General features: G+C 36.4%; 2 protein-coding genes across 2 annotated transcripts; one reads left to right on the top strand and one right to left on the bottom strand.

Annotated features, from left to right (window-relative positions):
- The first annotated feature begins 843 nt into the window (after positions 1 to 843).
- On the top strand, positions 844 to 8,052 carry LOC126063800 (olfactory receptor 5D13-like). The gene is made up of 3 exons (XM_049862182.1): positions 844 to 878; positions 6,177 to 6,247; positions 7,145 to 8,052. The coding sequence occupies exons 1-3, from the start codon at positions 844 to 846 to the stop codon at positions 8,050 to 8,052; spliced, it is 1,014 nt and encodes a 337-aa protein (XP_049718139.1).
- A 10,945-nt stretch (positions 8,053 to 18,997) lies between these two features.
- Positions 18,998 to 19,954, bottom strand: LOC126063527 (olfactory receptor 10AG1-like). The gene has a single exon (XM_049861793.1). It carries the CDS (start codon positions 19,937 to 19,939, stop codon positions 18,998 to 19,000), a length of 942 nt encoding a protein of 313 aa, XP_049717750.1. The 5' UTR covers positions 19,940 to 19,954.
- Positions 19,955 to 24,508: the final 4,554 nt, after the last annotated feature.

Genomic DNA, 24,508 nt, shown 5'->3' with positions numbered 1-24,508 from the left:
ATTTGTCTTTTCATTCTCATATCAGTGTTTTTTGCAGAGCAAAGGTTTTTAATTTTGAATAAGTCTACTTTATCCATTAACTTTGAGAGAAAAGCCAGATATGAATTTTAAATAGCTGGGATTATGGGTTTTATACATAGTTTTATGGCTTTGAGGACACAGACTCTAGAGAATTCCTACTGTACTTCTTATTCATGGGATCAAACAAGCAACTAAAGGAAACAAGAAAACTCCCTTTTCTCTGTGCCATTTTGGTAATGCTCACTAACTCACTAGGAAAGTATGGGCATTCTGTGTATCCTGCTGTTCTTCAGACCTTTAACAGAATAATAACTAACCTCATTAAAGGATTTTTGTTGTTAGTTACTGTCAAGTCAATCATGCTTATTATTGAAAACATGAAAAAACTCATTGAAGGAAATTATTCCAACATCACAGCAATGATTACATTTAATGTATTATGTGTCATTCTAGGTTTTTCTCTGGTTGCACACATGATTTATAAAAGAATAATCTCTACAGAAATCATATTTGGATTTGTACCACTAAAAATTAAACATTCATTGACTAGATATTTATTACCTGCTTTCTGTTTTTTAGGTTTTATTCCAACCACTGTGGTTACTTCAGTGAACAAAATAAAACAAAACAAAATACCTCTTCTCATGAATTCTAATGAGATGATATTGTACAATAAAAATTAAGGTTAAAATATGTGGTATATGTGAGACAGTAATAAGTACTATGGACAATATTTACAGTAGGGTAAGAATGATTTGGTGCTGGACCAGGCAGTGTTTTGTAATGTTGAACACAGGGCCTCTATGAGTCAGAACCGACGCCATGGCATCTAACAACCACCACCACAAGAATGATTGGTGGGTGAGGGATGGAACTCCATCTTTATATTGGGTGGCTGGAATAGGCCTCACTGAGCTGATATTTCAGCTAAGACATGCTGGAAATGAGAGAATGAACCATGCAAATATTAAGGGCAAGAACATCTGAGGCATAGAGAACAACCATCGCAAAGTTATTGAGGCAAGAGTAAGCCTGGAGAATTCTAGGAACAGCAAATTGGCCAGTGTTGTTGAACCAAGTACAATAAGGAACAGATATTATTAAATGAAGCCTGAGAGGAAATGGACTATGTCATGTAGTGGTCATGCATGCTGTCTTAAGGACTTTGGCTTTTATGCAGTAAAATTGGAAGACATCAGAGTCATTACTGGTTCCCAGATTTCTTACATCTCCTTGTCTTCTTAAACATCTAATCTTCCATAACTTAAAATGGCAACTGTGAAATTAGTTACTGATCTTGAAACATGATATTAAAGAACCTTGTTATTCATGTATGACTTACAGATGAGTAAAAGTGGTAGTGATAACTTTCACCTAATTTCGTTTAATAGATGGGAGTTGTCTAGGGGCCTGTATCCCTGTCTGAAGCTGCGTGCTGGAATTTGGTTCCAAGTATATTGCTAAACTCCACTGTTTATGTAAGTGAACTGGAACATAAACAGAACCAACCTCTTGGAATCAGAAACTCTTGCTTGAGTGGAAGACAGAAATATCCACAATGTTTTAATAAACTAAAAATCTTAAGTCTGAAAAACCAGGGTAAAAATTTCTCTACAGATGAAAAACCACATACCATCCTGAATCAAAAAGTAATTATGAAATGATTCCATAAATAAGCCCTTACAACAGTAAATCCTATTGAAGATGACCTCAGATAGCACTTAAGGGAAACTGAGGACAAAATAATTAGCAGACTCCAGCACATCAAATTTATGAAAGTACAGATAAAAAACAATGTGAAAAATATTTTAATCTTTGGGATTTTTATTCTTGAAATAGATAAATGTAGATATAGCTTTCATGAGGTAAGACATTATAAACACAGAACATGATTTTTCACTTAATGTTAGAATCTCAGAGGTGTACCGTTGCTGAAGGGGTAAAAGCCATGGGAGGAGAAGTCCTGAAAGAAAGGAGGAAGTTCAGTTATCCAGAGATATCAGTGATGATCTCTGAACTGAAAATAAATGTTGAATACATTGTCTTCGCTTGACTCATTGCATCCTACTGTAGATATCTAAGGCAATCCAGTTTGAATCTAAAAGGATTCAAATTTGAAAAGTCTGGAAAAAAATAATTTTCAGATAGTTATTTTAACAGAAGTAAGGTAAAATGACATCCTTCTCCTTGTTGGGCCTTCAATTTTGGAGAATGATCAAAGTCTGACCCAGGGATATCTGGGGCAGGAAAACATTAAGTCTTAAGGAATTACTGCTAAGGGTGGTTGAATTGTCACAAGCAAAAAGAAGATGTAAGTTGTGCTGAAACGGAGATAGTTTAGGGAGAGGAGTATCAAAAGGTTGAATGTGATGCCCAAAGCATGAGAAAGGACTGGGTATTTGCTTACCAAACCCATTTCCTCTTCTTCCAGTCAAGCTAGACTACATTTCTTAGACTCCCTGCAGTTAGTCTTGTTTGATTTCTAGCCAATGGAATATGAGGGGGATAGATGTGTGACACCTTCAGGTCTGGCCCATAAAACTTTCAATATGCATTCTAAGCTTTCCTCTTCTGCAGCCTCTTGAAATCTTCAGAATCCAAGATATCAACTTCAGGTATCTTGCAGAAGAGAAGCAAAACCTCAGGAACCTTGTGAGGATAGTGAAGTCACATTCTGGAAAGAGCCAGGACCCCTGTACCACTACTTAGATGGTGTCTGCCCACTGATGTCAAAAAAAATGTGGACTTCGAACAGTGAAGAAATAAACTTCTATCACAGAGGCTGGCAAACTACCTTCTGCAAACAAGTCTAGCCTATGGCTTATTCTTGTAAAGTTTTATTGGAACAGAGTTATGCCTATTGATTTACATATTGCCTGTGGCTGCTTTCATACTACAACAGCTGAGTTGACTGTGTGATCAAACTGTATGGTCCACAAAGCCTAAAATAGTTACTACATGGCTCTTGACAGAAAAAAGAAAAAAAAATTGCTAACATTTGTTCTACTTCATCAAGCCATTGGGACTGTGAAGTTTGTGTCTTAATGCATGATGAAAAATTAAATAATAAATGTACTATCTTTCCTATAAACCTGTATTATAGACATGAAAAATATAACCTCAAGAATATTCTCAAATTCAACAATAAATATGAGCATTGAATAGCATTGTGCCCATATTTGGAAGAGAAATGTAAATGGTATTCTCTAAAGAATGGTATGAGTAGAAAATGAACTCCCAATCTAATGTTAAATGAAAAGGGAGGACAATAAACCATATAAACTATAATACTTATTGTGTGAACATATGCTCATAAATATATGTACATATACAAAAAAAGAAAAACAAAAACAAAAAAACCTGTTGCAGTCAAGTTGATTTCAACTCATAGAGACCCTGTAGCACAGAGTAGAACTGTCCACAGAGTTTCCAAGAAGTCACTGGTGAATTCGAACTCCCAGTCATCTTGTTAGCAGCCAGGCTCTTAACCACTGCGTTACCAGGGCTCCTGTGCCCGTATAAAACTAAAACCAAACCCATTGCCGTCAAGTCGATTCCAATTCATAGCGACCCTATAGGACAGGGTAGAACTGTCACATAGAGTTTCCAAGGAACACCTGGTAGATTCAACTGCCGACCTTTTGGTTAGCAACCATAGCTCTTAACCACTACACCACCAGGGTTTCCTATACCCATACAGGAGATGAAAAAACAAAAATACAACTAAGATTGGTAGTAGTTATCTCTGGATTGGGAAAAAAAAAATTGATTGTAGTTACCTCTGTATTGTTGCATAACAGCTGCTTTTTTCTTTCCTTTGTGTTTCTATTATTTGGCTGGTATCAAAAACAAACATGTACTAATCTGACTTAACCAAAAAAAATAAATAAAAATAAAGATCTATGGGTTAAACTTGGTGATGAAGTTATTCCTCAATCTTTAGAAGCAATGGTACACAACCAAAAAATCACATGGGAGTATTATGTCATCTAATTGCCCAATTTGTGGCCTCCAATGCAAAACGTCAATGATATTCTCTAGGGTCCATATCCCCACAGCCCTGGTGGCACAGCATGGTGCCAGCATTCAGTTCTTAGGTCTGCCTTTCTCCCTGCTATCTCTGAGTATACTTAATAGATTGAAGGGTAGTAGCCCTTTACACAAAATATTGTTTTAAATATACTATAAACTCTTGCTACTTTATTCAGGTCTGATACTATTCTCAACAAAATTAGTTGAATTCTCTGCAGGAACTTTCCTGAAGTCCATTAATCGTAACATAGAAGCTTCAATAAATGAATAAGGTAAGTTGATTCAATTTTTATTGTATTTCACATTAGAAGGCTAATAATGCATTCCAAGTAAGCTTTGCAGGAGGCAAAAACATGTATAAATCCAGCTGCCATGATGTGCACTTTGTTCCTTAATGCGGATGGTTGAGGGCTTTAGAGGTTGTGTATAGACCGTCCTTCCTTTCCAGTGACATTCATCCTGGTTTTCTAACTGCACATCCATGGTGTACTCAGCACCGTAATGGGCATTTTAGAATCTAGAAAATTATAAAATGGGCATTGTCCTTAAAAAAAATCAATTTTAGAAAGAATTTGGCAGTAACATACATAATTGGAAATGATGCGATACAACATTCAATTCCTGTTATTAAAATTAAAGCTTGTGTCTATAAAGCGGAGAGAAATTTTATAATAAAATAAATAACGTGTTTCCTAGTATTACAGGTTTGTGACAGAAACAATGCCTAATGTTTTCAGTTGTAAGTGGGAAAATGAAGCATTACACAAGAGGGAATAAATTGGATATTTCAACTTTATATAAATGAGCACGTGCTGTTGAACAGAGCTGAATAAATTCTACATTGCTGGAGAAGAATGATTTAGTGGTAACAAAAAAAAAGTGGTAACAAGGGTGCATGTATAGACCAGGAAAAGCTCTGGAAAAGGTAGGCTGAACAATGTAGATTTCGTGCATTCATTAGTAAGAAACAGTTGGAAAATTAAAAGCCATTTACTATCAGGATAAAATCACAATGGAAAAGTATTCTGGCAATGTTGTGCAGAATATTATTTTAAAGTGGAGGACTCAGACTGTGAACCCAAATCCAACAACATTGCTGTGGAGCCAATTTCAACTCATAGTGACCCCACAGGGCAGAGTACAACTACCCCATAGGACCCAAGGCTGTAAATCTTTACAGTAACAGACTTCCACATCTTTCTCCTGTGAAGTGGCTGTGATTTCAAACCACTGACTTTCCAGATAGCAGCCAAGTACTTAGCCACTGTGACACCAAGGCTCTCTCAGCCTATAAATAAGTGGTCATAATTTACCTAAGTAGCAATCAAGATAGTTTAGAATGGTAGCAGAGAGACTGTTGAGGAATTAGTCTTTGGAAGGCATCTTTCTTACAGTAATAAACCTAAGAAAACTAGAGAGTGACAGGAAAGCATAAACAACACTGAGGGAAAAGGAGACCAGGTGGAAATGATGTCCAGACCTTATTGACTCATACACTCGTACATTCGTTTATTGAATAAATATCAGTGAGTATATATTATGTCTTAGTGTCCCATTTGGGATGCAGAAGCAAACAAAACAAACAATAATTCTTGGTCTAGTGACCTTTATTGTGAAACAGAAAATGATAAAATATGTGCTAAAAGTAAGTAAAATGCATACCATGTTACACGTGTTGTATTTATGTTGACAGTCGAGTTCTAGGTTCCCATAGTTGAACAGGTGAGCCAGAAAAGATACTGCTGAACCTCAGGATGTGTATTTTCTTCAACGCAAACATTTTCACTAAACTCAGGTTCATGGGAAGAGCCAGGATGGCCCTCTCAGAAAGCCAGCTGCTTCTGACGATACTGAATATGGTCATTTGAAATATAAAAGGGTCAATTCTATTTTTGTTCTTTCTCCCTCAACTTTCTTCTTTAAATTATTACTCTAAAAAATGAACATTCAGTGTACAACTGGGATATTAGTAAGTCCTAACTTGAAATAATGAAACAGTAGATATTAAGCATTTTTAATAACTGTCTTTGTTGACACTCAATAAGTTTCTCAGTGTTTCTTCATTGTCTTCTATCTAATTCAAGTTTTGTTTTTGAGGATCAACTATCCTATTTTCTCAACAGGAACCAAGAAAATCAGAGTGCTGGAGCCATATTCATGCTCTTGGGCTTCTCAGAATATCCGGAACTCCAGATGCAACTCTTTTTTTTTTTTTTTTTTTTGTGCTTTATGTGAAAGTTTACAAATCAAGTCAGTCTCTCATACAAAAATTTATATACACCTTGCTATATACTCTTAATTGCTCTCCCTGTAATGAGACAACAAACTCCTTCCCTCCACTCTCTCTTTTCATGTCCATTCCACCAGCTTCTGCCCCCCTCTCATCTCCCCTCCAGACAGGAGATGCCAACATAGCCCCATGTGTCAACTTGATCCAAGAAGCTCCTTCTTCACCAACGTCTTTTTCTATCCCATTGTCCAGTCCAATCCCTGTCTGAAGAGTTGGCTTTGGGAATTGTTCCTGTCTTGGGCTAACAGAACCTCTGGGGGCCATGAAAACCAGGGTCCTTCTAGTCTCAGTCAGACCAATAAGTCTGGTCTTATTACGAGAATTTGGGGTCTGCACCCCACTGCTCTTCTGCTCCCGCAGGGTTTCTCTGTTGTGTTCCCTGCCAGGGCAGTCCTCAGTTGTAGCTGGGAACCATCTAGTTCTTCTGGTCTCAGGCTGATGTAGTCTCTGGTTTATGTGGCCCTTTCTGTCTCTTGGGCTCATAATTACCTTGTGTCTTTGGTGTTCTTCATTCTCCTTTGCTCCAGGTGGGTTGAGACCAATTGATGAATCTTAGGTGGCCACTTACTAGAGTTTAAGACCCCAGATGCCAGTCTCCAAAGTGGGATGCAGAATGTTTTCTTAATAGATTTTACTATGCCAATTGACTTAGATGTCCCCTGAGACCATGGTCCCCAAATCCCTGTTGCTGCTACGCTGGCCTTCGAAGCATTCAGTTTATTCAGGAAACCTCTTTGCTTTTGGTTTAGTCCAGTTATGCTGACCCCTTCTGTACTGTGTGTTGTCTTTCCCTTCACCAGGTGCCCCTCTTCATGGTCTTCCTGACCATCTACACAGTCACTGTTGTAGGGAACCTGGGCATGATTGTGATCATCAGGATCAACCCCAAACTCCACACCCTCATGTACTTTTTCCTCAGCCACTTGTCCTTCGTTGATTTCTGTTACTCTTCAGTAGTTACACCCAAACTATTAGAAAACTTGGTTGTGGAAGACAGAACCATCTCCTTCACAGGGTGCATCATGCAATTCTTCTTGGCTTGCATATTTGTGGTGACTGAAACATTCATGTTGGCAGCAATGGCTTATGATCGATTTGTAGCAGTTTGTAACCCCTTGCTCTATAAGGTTGCAATGTCCCTGAAGTTTTGTTTCCTGTTAGTGACTGCCTCATATGCTTGGGGTATAGTCTGTTCCTTGACATTTACCTACTTTCTGTTGACATTATCCTTCTGTGAGACCAACTTCATAAACAACTTTCTCTGTGAACATGCTGTCATTGTTGCTCTGTCCTGCTCTGACCCTTACATTAGTCAGATGATCATTTTAGTGTCAGCCACATTCAATGAAATAAACACCCTCATGATCATTCTTACACCTTATATTTTCATTTTTATCACTATCATGAAGATGCCTTCAACTGGGAGGGGCCACAAAGCCATCTCCACCTGTGCCTCCCACCTAACTACCATTACCATCTTCCATGGAACCATCCTTTTTCTCTACTGTGCGCTTAATTCCAAGGGTTCATGGCTCATGGTCAAGGTGGCCTCTGTGTTTTACACAGTGGTCATCCCCATGCTGAACCCCCTGATCTACAACCTCAGGAACAAAGACGTGAAGGAGGCAGTAAGGAAGTTAGTACAAAGTTACCCTGTCACAAACTGCAAAGTCTGTAAAGATGTATTTGTTCATTTTCAGAGAATGTAGAAAATTGTCCACATATTCTAGCTGATTTATTTATTCACATTGCTTTTCAAATAGCAAAGCAGTGCACGTGTCTAATGTAACTCCCCATTTGATTGATCATCCAATACCAATGTTCTTTAAAGCTTAGTAAATTAGTTGAAAAATAATTAGTAACAGAGTTATTAAAGCTCAGTTTATTTAAACTAAGGTTTCTGAATCAGAGTTAGGCAAATGAAGATTTCTGAGTTAGTACAAACGGCAATGTGGTTACCCATGTAAATGAAGTCGTATGGGTTTATAGAGATGTTCAGAAAATGAATAGCTTAGCAGGGGAGAGGATATATCATAGCATATAGTAAACTTAATAAACAAAGGTCTGTTCAACCCTTAGGCACGAAATATATTGAAAATATGAATTTCATTTCACATTTTAAAGTGCACATAAGACATATCTCTGCCTGAACAGTCCAAAATATGGATTGGTTACATTTTATTTGGGCATGTAAATTTTATTTTATCTCTGTATACAAAGACAGTAAAACATATTATGATCTGCTAATATCTGAGTTCATCTGATCTAGCCTGATGAATTTGACTCAGGACAACAAGTGTATACGTTCATTGGGCAGCTGTTTCATGTATCTATGATCCTTCTTGGACCACTGGGGTAGCTAGAGTATATTCTTCCAGTGTCAGTGCCTGAGTCACAAAAGGAAATATGCATTAACAAAAGCTTTTCAAGCAACTGTTTTTGTTATATTCTATAGTCAATGTGAATCACAGAGCTTAGGCCAAAGTTAAAGGTTTGAGGAAGGATATCTGCCTCTTGCAGAGCTTAAAAGTTACATGGCAAGGAGCATAGATACAGAGAGGAATGAAAAATAGGATCCAATATCTCAATCTGCTTAAGTTTATGGTAAATATTATCTCATGGAAAATATCCTTCTTTGATATTCCAGATAAATATGACATAACTGTAATTGGTTTGACACTGTCTTTATGAATTAATGGATCATTTGATTCACTTATTGAAATGACTGTCTTTGGTGAGTGATTCTGTATGGTGATTGAAGATAGACAATGTCTTGATAAATTTCCAGGTATCATGACCGTAATCTATCTGCAAACCAAAATGTTGCTTGCTTTGTCTAAAGCATGAGCATTTTTTTTTCTACTTAAAAATTTGTATTTTCTCTTTATAGAAATTGTTACTAGCAATAGTGGTTAAGAGCTTGGCTACTAACCAATAGATTGACAGTTTGAATCCACCAGCTGCTAGCTTCTTGGAAACTTATGGGGCAGCTCTATTCAGTCCTACTGGATTGATACAAGTCAGAATTGACTCAACAGCAACGGGAAGCAATTTCTGTATTCTATTCCGATTGCTTAGCAATATATAATACTGTTTTCAACATGCTATAATACGTAAATATAGTATTACGTTTTTTAGTTAATTTTGAATTGTCATCATGTGCCATACATACTCAACTAAATGTTCCAGGGGAATATTTTAATACTTTGTCCAGCATTACTATAAGCACCATAGCTCTCTTGATTATAATTTGCATAGAATATCTTTTTCCATCCTTTCATATTCAACCCATTTTTATCTTTGGGTCTAAAGTAAGTATCATAAAGATAGCGTATAGTTGGATCATTTTTTTTCCATTCTTCCAATCTCTTTCCTTTTGTGTTTGATTTTTTTCTAGTGTACCATTTTGATTTCATCTTCACTATTTTTCTGTATTTTTTAAAATTGTTTTATTAGTGATTACCTTAGGGATTAAAATAAATATCCTAAATTTACAGCAATCTAGTTTGAATTCATACCAATTCAGTTTCACAAACAGAAAACTTTTAAATTAAAATATCACTCTAATAGAAATATCAAAAAAAAAGTCAGTTGTAAAAAACAAAAACTAAATATAAAGAATAAAATTGCCAACTTTTTTAAGATCTTAGAGTGGAAACTTCAAAATATCACCGAGAAAAATTTAAGACAAACTAAGTGGAGAGATGTAGCATACGCACTGATCAAAATTCAATATTACTAAGATGAAAATTCTCCCCAAATTACTCATTTAATACAACCCCAATCAAAATGAAAGTTATTTGAAACAACTGACATAAACCAAAACCAAACCCAGTGCCATCAATTGATTCTTACTTATAGTGACCCCGTAGGACACAGTAGAACTATCCCATTGGTTTCAAAGGAGTGCTTGGTGGATTCAAACTGCTGACCTTCTGGTTAGCAGCTGAACTCTTAACCACTGTGCCACCAGGGTTTGAGTTATGTATAGAAATGAAAAATGTCCAAAAAACCCAAAGGTATTTTAAAAAGGAAGAGCATAGTTGGAGGATTTGAAGATTTGCTGAAAACAACAGTAAACAAGGTTGTGTGGTTTTAGCAAAAAGAGAAAAGTGTAAATAAAATAGAGTTCAGATATAAACCAGTAAATAACTGATTTTTAAAACATGTCCTGAAAAACAGGGTAATTGAATGGAAGAAAATAATCTTGCTCTTTAGTCTCTCCATAAAGAAAAAAAATTTGTAAACGTGTTACATACGTCAACAAACATCTGCAGCTACTGGAAGAAAGTATAGAAGACTATCCTTGTGACAACTAATAAATGTGACTTCATCAAAAATAAAAACTTCCTATCACCAAAAGAGATCATTAAGAACAGGAATCGGAAGTCCACAGATTAGAAGTAAATATCTGCAGACTGGGAGTAATATTCACAACACATATGCTGTTAATTACACAGAATATATAAAGGAGCTCGTGAAATCATTAATAACAAGACAATCAACCAAATTAAAATTGGTTAATGTATAGTCATTTCACAAGAACTTGGAGACCTTGTGGCACACCGGTCAAGAGCCTGGCTGCTAACCAAAAGGTCAGCAGTTCAAATCCATCATTATCTGCTCTTTGGAAACCCTATGGGCAGTTCTAGTCTGCCCTATAGGGTGCTATGAATTGAAATCGACAGGACAACAAAGGATTTTTTTTTTTTTTTAAATATAGGCAGAGAATAACTCACAAAAAAGTGCCAACATCATATGTCTTAATGAAAAAGTAAATGGAACATCAATTCACACTTAAGTGAATTGCTAAAATTGCTTAGATGGCACTTCACTTAGCTTCTGTTAAAGGTGAAGAAAAACGCTGGCAATGGATAATGGTGATGGTTGTACAACATGATGAACAAAATTAATGTCACTGAATTTTATATGTAAAAAATGTTGAGTGAGATTGGAATTTTAACCCTGGCCTCCCAGAGTTGCTATGGGGAGCAAGGACACAGTCTGAGGAGTCTCTGGCTGGGGTGCAGTGAACAGAAGCCACCATTATCACAAACAACACACTGTAAAGTCTGTGCACACGTCAGAAATGGTTCCCCATGGTCCCTGAGAGTGATAACTTTTCTTACTAACAGGGCTTCAGTCACGTCTATTCTCAGCTTCTGTTCACCATACTACTCATTCAACAGGAAGTTCTAGAGGCCAGGAGGCTCACTTTTTCTTTTCTTCAGGGCCTGGATACCTGTCTCTTAGCAGTGACAGGCCTGGCCTACAGCCTGCCCTATCTCCGTTTTTCCAGCCTTCTAACCAGCCTCATAGAGACAGTTTGTGGAAGAAGTCTCGGTCCCCAGAATGGACCCACTTCCTCATCTGGGCCAGGCTCATGGGTGCACAGGGCATGTTCAACAGATGCCATTTGGTCATGGCAAGGGATGATGAGTTTTCAGCCACCATAAGCGGAAAGGCTTTGAGTCCTCCATCCTCCGTGCTAACTGAGCAGGGATGGATTAACCAGTAATCAAGGTATGTACCACTTTTACATTAAGCAAGGTATGCATGGGCTTACTTGTGTTTACTTACTAATTTGTAGTGAACAATTTCATATGGGTTTCATCACATCCTAGATTATTGCTTATTGGATAATCCTGCCCCGCTGAACTTCGGGTCATTTTCCCAGTGCCTTTTCCCTGTGTCAACTAGAAAATGGAGCTGGTACCAGTTATTGCCCAGAGACAAAGGTGTGACTGAAACGGGCTGGGTCTATTTCCCACCAACTCACCACAGCTTACTGAAAGTGCATTCCTGTCACAATCTAAATACACGCACACACATAAAATCATTCAAAATGGTTTAGATAGGAATGCACGCATATTTTTTTATTGTTAAATAAATGTTCCTGAGGAAGTATGATAAAAGAGACAGTCTAAACCTTTAGCAAATGGTCCATCAAATTATCTTTTAGATCCCCCTTATATTTTTTTTCTGGGGGGGTTATGTTTGTTGGCCAGGGTTCAGTAAATGCCACCACCCACAAAATCAGCGCAATATAAAAAAAAAAAAAAAACATAAAAAACACTAGAATAAAAAATTGGTCTTTACCTCAAGAAATGTATAGAGCTCTTTCTGGTATTCATGTATAGTCAATGAATTATATGTATAATCAGATGCCTACTGTTGTAAAGTATGTCATCAGATTTTTTTTTTCCAGCCAGTCTCAATTATATTAGCTGATAATAAACCAAAAAACAACCAAACCCATTGCCGTTGAGTCAATTCCAACTCATAGCAACCCTGTAGGACAGAGTAGAACTGCCCCATAGAGATTCCAAGGAGTGATTGGTTGATTCAAACTGCCACATTTTGGTTAGCAGCCTGAGCTCTTAACCGCTACTCCACCATGGCTCCTAGCTGATAATAGGTATCATATAAATAATTGGGTCAAGAGAATAAGTTCTAAAGGTTACCTTAGTAAGAATTAACACATTGGGAAATATAGGGAGTAGAGAAATATAAGAAAAAAAATGCAAAGCTTTGAACAAATTTTGAAAAAGTGTAAAAGAAGCCTATACTATATTATTCTATACTTACTGATTGGTCCTGAATAAATAATTTAATGGTTATTTAATATCTTCTTTGAATATTAAGGAAGGTTTAACTATCTTTCATATTATGTGTTCAGTGGGCTAATATATGAGCAACACATTTCAGGAAAAAATGATTTATTACATTTTTGAAGAAACAGTAATTCCAATGTTCAGACAAGTAGGTTTTCCTCCAGGTAATTGATATTATGCAATGTTTCATCCCTCAAAAAAAAAAAAAAAAATTGGCATGATTACCTCTGAGAAGTTGAATATAAAACATAAGAAAGCTAGTGATTTCACCATGACTTGTAAGTAAATACAGCAAAGTCTCAGTTTTGTGATGCTTTAATTTTTTCCAAATGCTTTTCCATCCTAGGTAGATATTTGAGGCTTATAATAATCCTGTGAGTTATTAGGATATATTACCATTATTACCATTTTACTAATCGTGAATGTGATGAGAAAGATAGGAATTGACTTTCTCAAGATTTTGGTAAAGGGAAGATTAAAAGTCAGATATCTGAACTTTTAAGACATGACTGTCCCATGACATTCTGATTCCTGCTTTGATAAATTTCAGAAAAGAAAAATGCCACCACCACCACCATCACTACCATAATCTTCATCTTTATCATTACTATCATAACCATTATGAACCGTGTATCAAATTCTTGAAGCATATAAAATATTAAATGAGAAGGGATATACACATATCTACTTCCATGAACAAAAATGTAAATTGATGAATGTAGAACATCATGTCAGATAATAGAAGATGTAAATGGCTTTATGATATAGAAATACAAACACAAAAAAGGAACTAAAATTGTTTTTACACATAGGTATGGTTGTAACTAAAACTACACAATGACATAAATATCAAAAGAACTGCCAACAGAAGTTTCTAGGGAGAAATGAACTAAATAATCTTTGTATGTGAGTTGTCAATTTGAAAATCTGGAATTGGGGAGTTGGGCATTAATGGTTGTGTTGACAGAAGCTCACTTTTCTTGATAATATCAGTTCAAAGAGTTAATTTCAGTTTAGAAAGAGCTAAAGGTGGCAAAGATCAGGCACACTAATGTAAACACATTGGTGTGGACTTAAGGAACCATGAAATAATTGAAATAAATGAATTAATTGCTGATGTCAGATGGATATTGGCTGAACATAGAGGAGACCAGAAAGATATTTACCTGTATTTTGTTGATTGTACAAAGGCATTTGAATGTGTGGATCATAACAAATTATGAATTATTTTTCAAAGAATGGGACTTCCAGAGCACTTAATTGTACTCATGTGGAACCTGTACATAGACCAGAAGGCAGTTGTTTGAACAGAACAAGGGGGTATTGCATGGTTTAAAATCAGGAAATGTGTGTGTCAGGGCTGTATCAGTTCACCATACTTATTCAATCTGTATGCTGAGCAAATAATCCAAGAAAGTGGACAATATGAAGAATAACTGGGCATCAGGTTTGAAGGAAGACTAATTAACAACCTGTGATAAGCAGATGACACTACTTTGCCTGAAGAAAGAGAAGAGGACTTGAAGCACTTACTGATGAAGATCAAAGACCACAGCCTTCAGTATGGATTACGCTACAACATAAAGATAACAAAAATCCTCACAACTGGACCAATAAGCAACATTACAACAAGCAGAAAAAATATTGAAGTTGTCAAGTATGTCATTTTACTTGGATCCACAATCAACATCCATGGAAGCAGCAGTCAGTAAATCAAACAATGTATTTCACTGGGCAAATCTACTGCAAAAGACCTGATTAAAAAGTAAAGATGTCACTTTGAGGACTAAGGTGTGCCTGATCCAAGTCACGGTATTTTCAATCGTCTCATGAGTGTGAAACCTAGCCGGTGGATTATGAAGATAGCAGAAGAATTGATGATTTGAATTATGGTGTTGGTGAAGAATATTGGATATACCATAAATACACCAGAAGAATGAACAAATCTGTCTTGGAAGAAGTACAGCCAGAATGCCCCCTAGAAGTGAGGATGGAGAGACTTTGTCTTATGTACTTTGGACATGAGATCAGGAAAGACCATTGCCTGGAGAGGGACATCATGCTTGGTAAAGCAGAGAGTCAGCAAGAAAGAAGAAGATCCTCAGCTAGAGGAATTGACAAGCAATGACTGCAACAATGGGCTCAAATAGAGCAGTGATTGTGAGAATTGTGCAGGATTGGTCAGTGTTTCATTGTGTTGTACATAGGGTCAGTATAAGTGAGAACCCCACTCAAAAGCATCTAACAACAACAATTTTAAAGTCAATAGATATTAACTCACTGAAAAGTGAAGGCTCATTTTTTATCATACTTTAAGGGTGTTAATCGTGGACAGCATCCTAGAAGTAACACAATTGTGTCAGGAGCAACAATCTATTCCATTTTTACACATCCCGTGGATTTTCTGTAACTGAGTAAAGTCAAATAACTGCTTACCGCAGTGCCCATAAAGTTCTAGACTAAATATTAAAGCACTACTGGTATTTCCAGTCATTATCTGAAAAATTGCTTCTAATTAAAATCTGATCATGGAGAATGATAAAAATGCTCTGAGCCTCAAGGACAGTCAGGAACTAGTAGCTAACCATGCAATATTGCTAAGACATGATTTTAATTCTATAAGACTGCACAATGCATGCTTTCTTTCACCTCATCATTCTACAAAACCGTAACTATGTTTTATTCACCTTTACAACTCAGTCTAGAACCTAATACATGGAAGATGATCAAGATCCTTGTTGAATAAATCAGTACATTTTCTTACCTGCCACCTACCATGTGTCGTTCACTCCACAATTGACCTGACACTCGTCCTCAGGAACTGCATCCTCTTTATCGTGTCTGATCTTTTCGTAAGCTCTTCTCTCACCTTACATCCTCACTCTGCATTTATCCCCCCTCTTAAAGCAGGGTAGTCCATTTAAAACAGAAATCTGAAACAAAGGTGTCCAAAGATAGTTGAAAAAACAACGTCAACAAAAAACGGTGTTTTATCTTATAATCATGAAACTCAGAAAAATGCAAATACTATCTGAAACAGTGGAGCCCTAGTAGCACAGTGGTTAAGAACTCAGCTGCTAACCAAAAGCTGGGCAGTTCAAATCCACCAGCCACTCCTTGGGAACCCCATGAGGCAGCTCTGCTCTGTCCTGTTGGGCCGCGATGAGTTGTAAATCAACACTACAGAAACATTTCTTTTTGTATGTTCATTTTTTATCTGAAACAGTGTTTGAAATTGAAAAAAAAATTCCTTTTTTGTCGTTTTCTGAAAGCGAATGTTCTGCGATGATATTTAAGACATAAAAATTCTATAAAAATAAATTTGATATTGGAAATAGTTCACACTTACTTTTGATTAAGATTAATTTCTTGCTTATCTTTATTGACTGAGTTAAAAGTCAGATAAAAAACAAAAAATATAAGTTTTTATAATGGTTATTGAAACAGAGGTTAGCCACCTTTAACAAATAAAGTTGCTATGAATATTTCTTTAGAGGATTTTGTGTGTACAGGTTTTCATTTCTCTATGGCGAATAGCCACAGTGAGACTACTGGATCATATAGTAAGTATGCAATTAACGTTATAGGAAACTACCAACAAATTTTCCAAAATAGAAATTTCCAAAATTGCATTCACGCCAGAAATATGTGAGTGTTCTAATTGCTCTGAATTCTTGCCATCATTTTATGTTATCAGGTTTGTTTAAAAATGTTATTCTAATAAAGGTCTAAAAAAAAAATCTGCTGTCAAGTTGATCCAATTTATGGCAACCCCATATATTACAGAGTAGAACTGCCGTTCTAGAGGGTTTTCTTGGCTGTACTTTTTACAGAAGGAGATTGTCAGGCCTTTCTTTCCTGACCCTGATGAGTGGGTTTTGAACCTCCAATCTTTGGGTTAGTAGTCAAACACGAATCATTTGCACCACCTCGGGAATCTTAGTAACTGTCTACTGGTATCATTTTATTTTTCATTTTCTATTCCTTAATCAAAATTGATGTGATCACTGTTCATGGCCTTATTTTCCATCTGTATATTTTCTTTGAGAAGTGCCTGTTCAAACATTTCACCAATATTAAAAAATGCTTTTTGTTTTTTTTTTTTGTTGTTGTTCTTATTATTGAGTTTTGGAAGTTCTGTATATATATTCTAAGGGGCCCTGTTAGCACAAGTGTTAAGTACTTGGCTGCTAACCAAAAGGCCTAGGATTCAAACCCACCAGTGTCTCCCTAGGAGAAAAGCATTTTTGTTCATATACTGATTGCAGCCTAGAGAACCCTATGGGGCCGTTCTATTCTGTCATATAGGGTCATATCCATGTGAAAGCTGGACAATGAGAATGAAAGGCAGAAGAAGAATTGACACATTTAAATCGTAGTGTAAGTGAATAATACTGAATACAGCATGGACTGCGAAAAGAACAAGTCTGCCTTGGAGTAAGTACAGCTAGAATGCTCCTCAGGAATGAGGATGGTGAGACTTTGTCTTTCTTACTTTGGGCATGCTATCAGGAGGGACCAATCCCTGGAGAAGGACATAGTGCTTGGTAAAGTATTTCATCTCCCAAACTTTCTTCTCCCTACATGAGACAGTGAGATCAAAAGGACCTCACAGTTTCTCTCTCACTGCATTCCGCTTCTAATAGCTTCAGGAGTGACCCACTTTCTGCTTGGAAATTTTCATGGAGTTATTTTTTGTTATTATATTCTCATTTCTTTTATACTTCCCTGTCTCTAATAATTTCCATTAGATTTTTTTTTACAGTATTTGATAGTCATATTACAGGAGAAACTTGGTGATTTATTTCTTGTTCCTTGCTCTTAATCAGGGTACACTTTTTCCTCTTGGGCTTGTCATCCAAGATGTTACATATTCTCTCTATTTTGTTCTGAGTAAGGAGTAGTCCCTCACTTCCCTCCCCACTTGAGCTAGGTATGTCCGTGTAAATGTGGATGTAACTGACTTCTTTTACTTCTCAGTAAAAGCTTTCAAAGCAGATGAAATCTTCAGCACATTCTTTTTAAACTGTAACTCATGGAGACAGTTCATGTTTTTTGGGGGGGATCTGTTGCCTTCATATATGAAAGATTCATTAGGTAAATTTAAAATACTGGAATGGAGTAAGGCCAATTATAAAACAGAAGTAGGGAAACAGCACGAGCAACTACTATCATTTTTATTATCCACGTGAACACAGATTTATTGTTCCATTTTCTTGATTTCATGGAAAACACAGGTTAATTGTAATTGTAATAAGGACCAAAAATTCAGGGGGGAAAAAAAAAACTAAAGAAAAATAATAGAAAATTTACTCTGGAATATTCGTAATTGACATTTGATGATATATTTCCATTCATCATTTTCAATGTGTACCTGTGTGTGTGTGTATGCTGTGTACAAGGTATGTGTGTGATATCTATTGTTTTTATAGCAGGTACTATTTTTTTTTCAATGAATTCCCTTTTTTGTTATTTCCTCATCCCTCTTATCATCTCCAGAAAACTAAAACAAAACAAAGTAAAATCAAAAACTTGTGAATAACCTCATACTTTTCTAAGTATATATACATATTTTAATATCTATTTTCTCAAACTATAAGATTGTGCTATATAGAAAACTTTAATCTGATATAAACATAAATCATGCCGAATGTTCAATGCATTGATATACCATCATAATTTAAAATGGATGTCACAACTACGTGGACATTTTTGGAAATGAATTAAATGCTTCCTAATAAGTGATATAACAAATTATACATTACAACAGATTAAATTAAATCAGCCCCTGCAAAAGTTCTTATTGAGGGAGGACATTGCACAATGAAATTACAGAATTACTAATGGAACAATCTGCTATCAGCTGATACATGTACTACTTATATAAGTTGAGCAGAAAGTTCTGACAACATTATATGTAACTTTTAATTTGGAAATAATTGCCATTTTATAGAAAGACAAGGCATACACCATTTAAATTGGATTAAAATATGTGAGAAAGCAATTCTTATACATTTGACTCATTTTTTACTGAAGTGAATTATTTACATAGCAATTTTCTCAATGCCGTTATGACATCTTTGTTCCTTAGACTGTATATCATGGGATTAAACATAGGAGTTAGGATAGTGTAAAAAAGAGAAAGAGCTTTGTCAGTTCCCTCTGAGGATCTAGTGTTGGGTCTTAAGTAGGCAGTAATTCCTGTTCCAAAGAATAACACCACAACCATAAGATGAGACGAGCAGGGGGAGAAGGCTTTGGCTTGACTTGTGGCTGATGGCAACTTCAGGATGATGGAGATGATTTTACTGTAGGAGCCCAGTATCAAAAGAAATGGAACTGTGATAAACAACACAACAACTATGTAGACCAACATCTCATTTACAAAGGTGTCCCCACAAGCTAGCTTGAGTATTGGGGGAATGTCACAGAAGAAGTGATTAATTTCCTTAGATCCACAAAAAGGCAGAGAGAAAATCTGATATGTCTGCCCTATCTGAACTGGGATTCCAATGGTCCAGGACCCAGTCACCAACTGGGTACAAACCCTGTGGTTCATAACTAAAAGATAGTTCAGAGGGTTACAAATGGCCACATAGCGGTCATAGGCCATCACTGTCAGGAGGAAACACTCGGTGGTTCCAAACATAAGGACAAAGCACATCTGTGTAGCACAGGCAACTAAGGAAATACTTCTTCTCTGGGTCCCTAGATTCATCAACATTCTGGGGAGAGTAGCTGATACATAGCAGATTTCCAAGAAGGAAAAATTTGCTAGGAAAAAATACATAGGGCTCTGGAGAGCAGGATCCATTTTTGTTATTAGAAATATGGTGCCATTGCTCATCAGGATAATGATATAGATGATTAAAAATAATCCAAAAAGAAGCCACTGGAGACGGGGTATGTCAGCAAAGCCCAAGAGAACAAATTCCATCACTTCAGTTAGATTACCTTCTGGTGGTATTTCTTGATGATTCATCTGTGGAAAATGTAAATTTACATGTGCATTTCCTTTAACTTCCTGTATCTCTTTGCCTCTTCTCTAAATTGTATTGAGGTATCCGGGTTGGATTTCATGATCACTGTAATTGTTGGCACTTGAAGAATGATAGCAGTTATGTATATCCCATGTCCTCCTGTTAAATCACAGTAAGTTTCACTGCCCCCTCACATTTATTTTAAGATCATTTCACTATGCTTTTGGATCACAGCCCCGGGTAGATAAGCTATACCTTACTCAACACAGCACTGCAGCAATTGGTTAACTGCTGGAGACTGACCCTCAGCTTTGCCATCTAATCTCACTTTAATTGCACGCCTTGACAATCCCATTGTACTTCTGTATGCATTTTCTCAGTCAAACTTGTCTAACACTGTATCATAAACTGTCTTCTAACATATTTTCAACTGCCTAGTTTGATATTTTCTTTTCCTATCCATTGATGATTTTAAGACTATGCCTGTACCCATTGCCACGGAGTTGATTTCAACTCACGGCAACCCTATGGAGTCTAGCAGAACTGCCCCATAGGGTTTCCAAGTAGCAGCTGGTAGATTTGAACCACCAACATTTTGGATAGCAGCCGAGCTCTTAACCACTGTGCCACCAGGGCTCCTTTAAATATATAGGTTCTTAGAATACAACTATTATTAGATAGTTTAGAATGAAAATTTTGTGAGTATTTTATTTTTCATAGGTGAATAAAACAAACAACTTTTGATAGGATATTAAGTGAACATGAGGATTTTATTCAGGGGAATTGGCCCGGGAACATTGATCCAGATACAAATAATAAATGGCGGTCACTCTGGAAAAGCAAAGGCAGCATGGAGAATATTTGCTACCTGTGTGTATGTGTTTGGGACAGGAGAAGGAAAGGTATGGGCTGTTATGTTATACTCATTGTGCTGTGTACACCCACCATTATTTTTGTTGTTCCTCAAAAAAGCAACACTTGAGAAAGCTGTTTCTAAACTTACTTTTCTTTAACTATAAGGGTATTGAAACTCACTAAGTGTGGGTCATTCTTCCAATTGTACATACTTTTTTTTTTATTGTGACTCAGCATCCACTTTTTTTTTTTAATGGACCTGAATTTGACGTCTGTCTCTGTGATTTATTATCTGTAACATGAAGCAATTATTTGAAGTTTCTAATGTTTACTTCTTTGTTTCTGAGACTTAAATGAGGTAATACTGGTAAAATACAACACCTACTTACCAATTTTAAATTGTTGACTTTTTAGTTATGTTTCTGTAACTATGATTATGATAGTATTTTCTTTAAGTCTGTAGCCCTAGAATTTAATAGACTGGTTAAGTAGGTATTTGATAAAGTGGTTTCGATTTCCTTTGTGAGCAAGTATTTTTCCCACCATTCCCTTGCATCAGGGACAGGACAAGGACTAGTCAGTGAAGCTCCTAAGGTGCAAAATTAAAGAGGCATTCTGGGCCATCCTTGCATTTGCACAATCCTGAAGGTGAGTGCCTCCTTAAATTTTGCAATAGGCAAAGTGCCTCTTGCCTCACCCTGTTTTTCATCTGTCCATCCTAATGGGTTTGCACCTTGTCCGCTAAAAAAAAAGGATAGTAGAATTATCGCATCATGGTAAAAAAAAAAAAAAAATGCTGAGGAGTCGATTCCAACTCATAGTGACAATACAGGATAGAATAGATCTATCCCATAGGGTTTTCAAGGCTGTAAATCCTTAGGAAAACCAGCTGCTATGCCTTTATTCCATGGAGCAGCTAGAGATTTTGAACCATTGACTTTTTGACTAGCAGCTGAGCACTTAACTACTGTGCCACTAGGGCACTGTGCCATGGTTATATAACAGGATTTCCCAGATGGACTGGGATTGAATTACAGCTCCAGCACCTAGCTGTGTGATGACTTGGTGCAAGTTAATCTTCCTGTGTCACAGTTTGCTCAGCTGTTAAATGGCTAGCAACGACACCAACATTTAGAGTTGTTATGGGAATTAAAAATTTAATGTAAGTAAAGCACCTTGAAGATGTCCTGGCATTTATAAAAGGCTAATATTATTATCTATTATTATTGTTGTTATTAACCATTACTTATTATTATGACCATCCATTTATAATTATTTTTATTAAAACTAATTTTAATTTATTCTTCAGATTGTTACTCAGTATGCTATACAACATGAACAATACTCTCTAATTTATTTTCCTTTTATATCACAGCATTATTGTTGGCATGAAGTGAGACCTGAAAACAAAACCATTCAAGTCTCAAGTTGCAATTTTCTCCGTGAATTCTCTGCTAATATTAGAGTTTATACCATTATCTCTACTTTGTGGACTGTAATACCTATAGTACCCATCACTGTACAGCACTTAGAATTGCAATCAGGTTAATAGCTTTTGTATGCATTTTCTTTTACTGATAACAAATGATCTGAGAGGTAAATGCTGTGACTGTTTTCCTACTCGAAAGCAACATGGATCCTAGAAAATAGGCGTTCACCTAATATAGTGCTCAGGATTTGATTCTGAACTGAAATAAAGGGACACACATTATCAAAATGAAAGCATCACCCTTAAGAGGGAAAGGATTAAGACTCGCAAAAGGACAAAAGAATCGAATCTTTATGTATTACTTTAAGAATGACAGCATTTACTAAAAAATAATTAAATTCATGTTAATTGAATAAAATGACTTTGAGTGATAAGTGAGATAGCATTTCTAATTATACTAACTCAACTCTTTGGCGAGATGAATTTATCCAAGTATAACATTAAATATGTAGATTTGTCTGTGTTTTTCTCAAGAGAACAGGGTAGAAAGAGCAGAGATTTACCCTGTGTATTCTCCCAAAAATATCTATATTACTCTTCTTTATTGAAGATGTTTAAGTTCTTATTACTTAAAGGGAAATAAAACTTAATGTTATCATATTTTTAATTCAAATCTAAGCATCCATTCCCTGGAAAAAATCCTAATGATTAAGGAATGTGTAACAATATTCTGAAGGAGTCCTGGTGATACAGCAGTTAAGTGCTCAGCTGCAAACCAAAACTTCAGTGATTCAAACTCACCTGCTGCTCTGTGGGAGGAAAATGTGGCAGTCTGCTTCCATAAAGATTTACAGCCTTGGAAACCCTATGAGGCAGTTCTACTCTAGCTGATATGGTCATCATGAGTCCGAATTTACTCAAAGGCAATGGGTTTGGCTTTGTTTAACAGTATGCTGATTCAGTTAGCTATTAGCCACTGTCAATGTCCTCAATCTACCTAAACCTCGTCTATGTTTGTAGTTTTGATATAAATGAAGAACATAAACCCTGAAAGTAAATTTGAAAAACGGTATGAGCTTAAAACTTTGTATTATTTTGTAAATTTTTTTTATTGTACTTTAAATGAATGTTTACAGACCAAACTAGTTTCTCATCGAACAATTAATACACATACCGTTTTTTGACATTGGTTGCCAACCCCAGGGTATGTCAGCACTCTCCCCTTCTTGACCTTGGATTCCTCACTATAAGCTTCCCTGTCCCCTTCTGCCTTCTTGTCCTTGCCCCTGGGCTTGTGTGTCCATTTAGTCTCATTTTGTTTTGTGGGCCTGTCTAATCTTTGGCTGAAGGGTGAACCTCAGGAGTGACTTCATTACTGAGCTATAAGAGTGTCAGACTGCCGTACTCTCAGGTTTTCTCCAGGTTCTGTCAGACCTGTAAATCTGGTCTTTTTTTTTTTTTTTTTTTTGTGAGCTGGAATTTTGTTCTACATTTTTATCCAGCTCTGTCCAGGACCTTCTATTGTGATCGCAGTCAGAGCAGTTGGTGGAGGTAGCCAGGCACCATCTAGTTGTGCTGGACTCAGTCTGGTGAAGGCTGTGGTAGTTGTGGTCCTTTAGTCCTTTGGACTACTTTTCCCTTGTGTCTTTGGTTTTCTTCATTCTCCCTTTCTCCAGAAGGGGTGAGACCAGTGGAATATCCTAGACGGCAGCTCACAAGCTTTTAAGACCCCAGATGCTACTCACTAAAGTAGAATGTAGAACATTTACTTTATAAATTATGTTATGCCAATTGAGCTAGATGTTCTCTGAGAACATGTATAACAACAAATACATTAAGATTTGACTGTGTTATTCTCAAGAGAACAGGGTAGAAAGAACAGAGATTTACCCTGTGTATTCTCCCAAAACTATATTATTCTTCTTTCTTGAAAAATTTTAAGTTCATATTACTTAAAGGAAATAAAGCAATGTTATCATATTTTTATTTGAAATCTAAGTATTCATTCCCTGGGAAAAACCCAAATGATTAAGGAATGCATAACAATATTCTGACTATGTCGTGGTGGCACAGTGCCTAAGTGCTTGGCTGCTAACCAAAAGGTCGGTGATTCAAACCCACCAGCCACTCTGTGAGAGAAAGATGTGGCAGTCTGCTTTCATAAAGATTTAGAGCCTTAGAATCCCTGTGAGGCAGTTGTACTCTACCCTATAGAGTCCTAAGGAGTTGGAATCCACTCAAAGCAATGGATTTGGATTTGGTTAACAATATCCTGACTCAGTTAGAT

This window comes from Elephas maximus, chromosome 20, assembly GCF_024166365.1.
Source record: "Elephas maximus indicus isolate mEleMax1 chromosome 20, mEleMax1 primary haplotype, whole genome shotgun sequence".
Lineage (NCBI taxonomy): Eukaryota > Metazoa > Chordata > Mammalia > Proboscidea > Elephantidae > Elephas > Elephas maximus.
The sequence above is the reverse complement of the archived record's forward strand: the minus strand, read 5'-3'. Positions and strand labels throughout refer to the sequence as shown.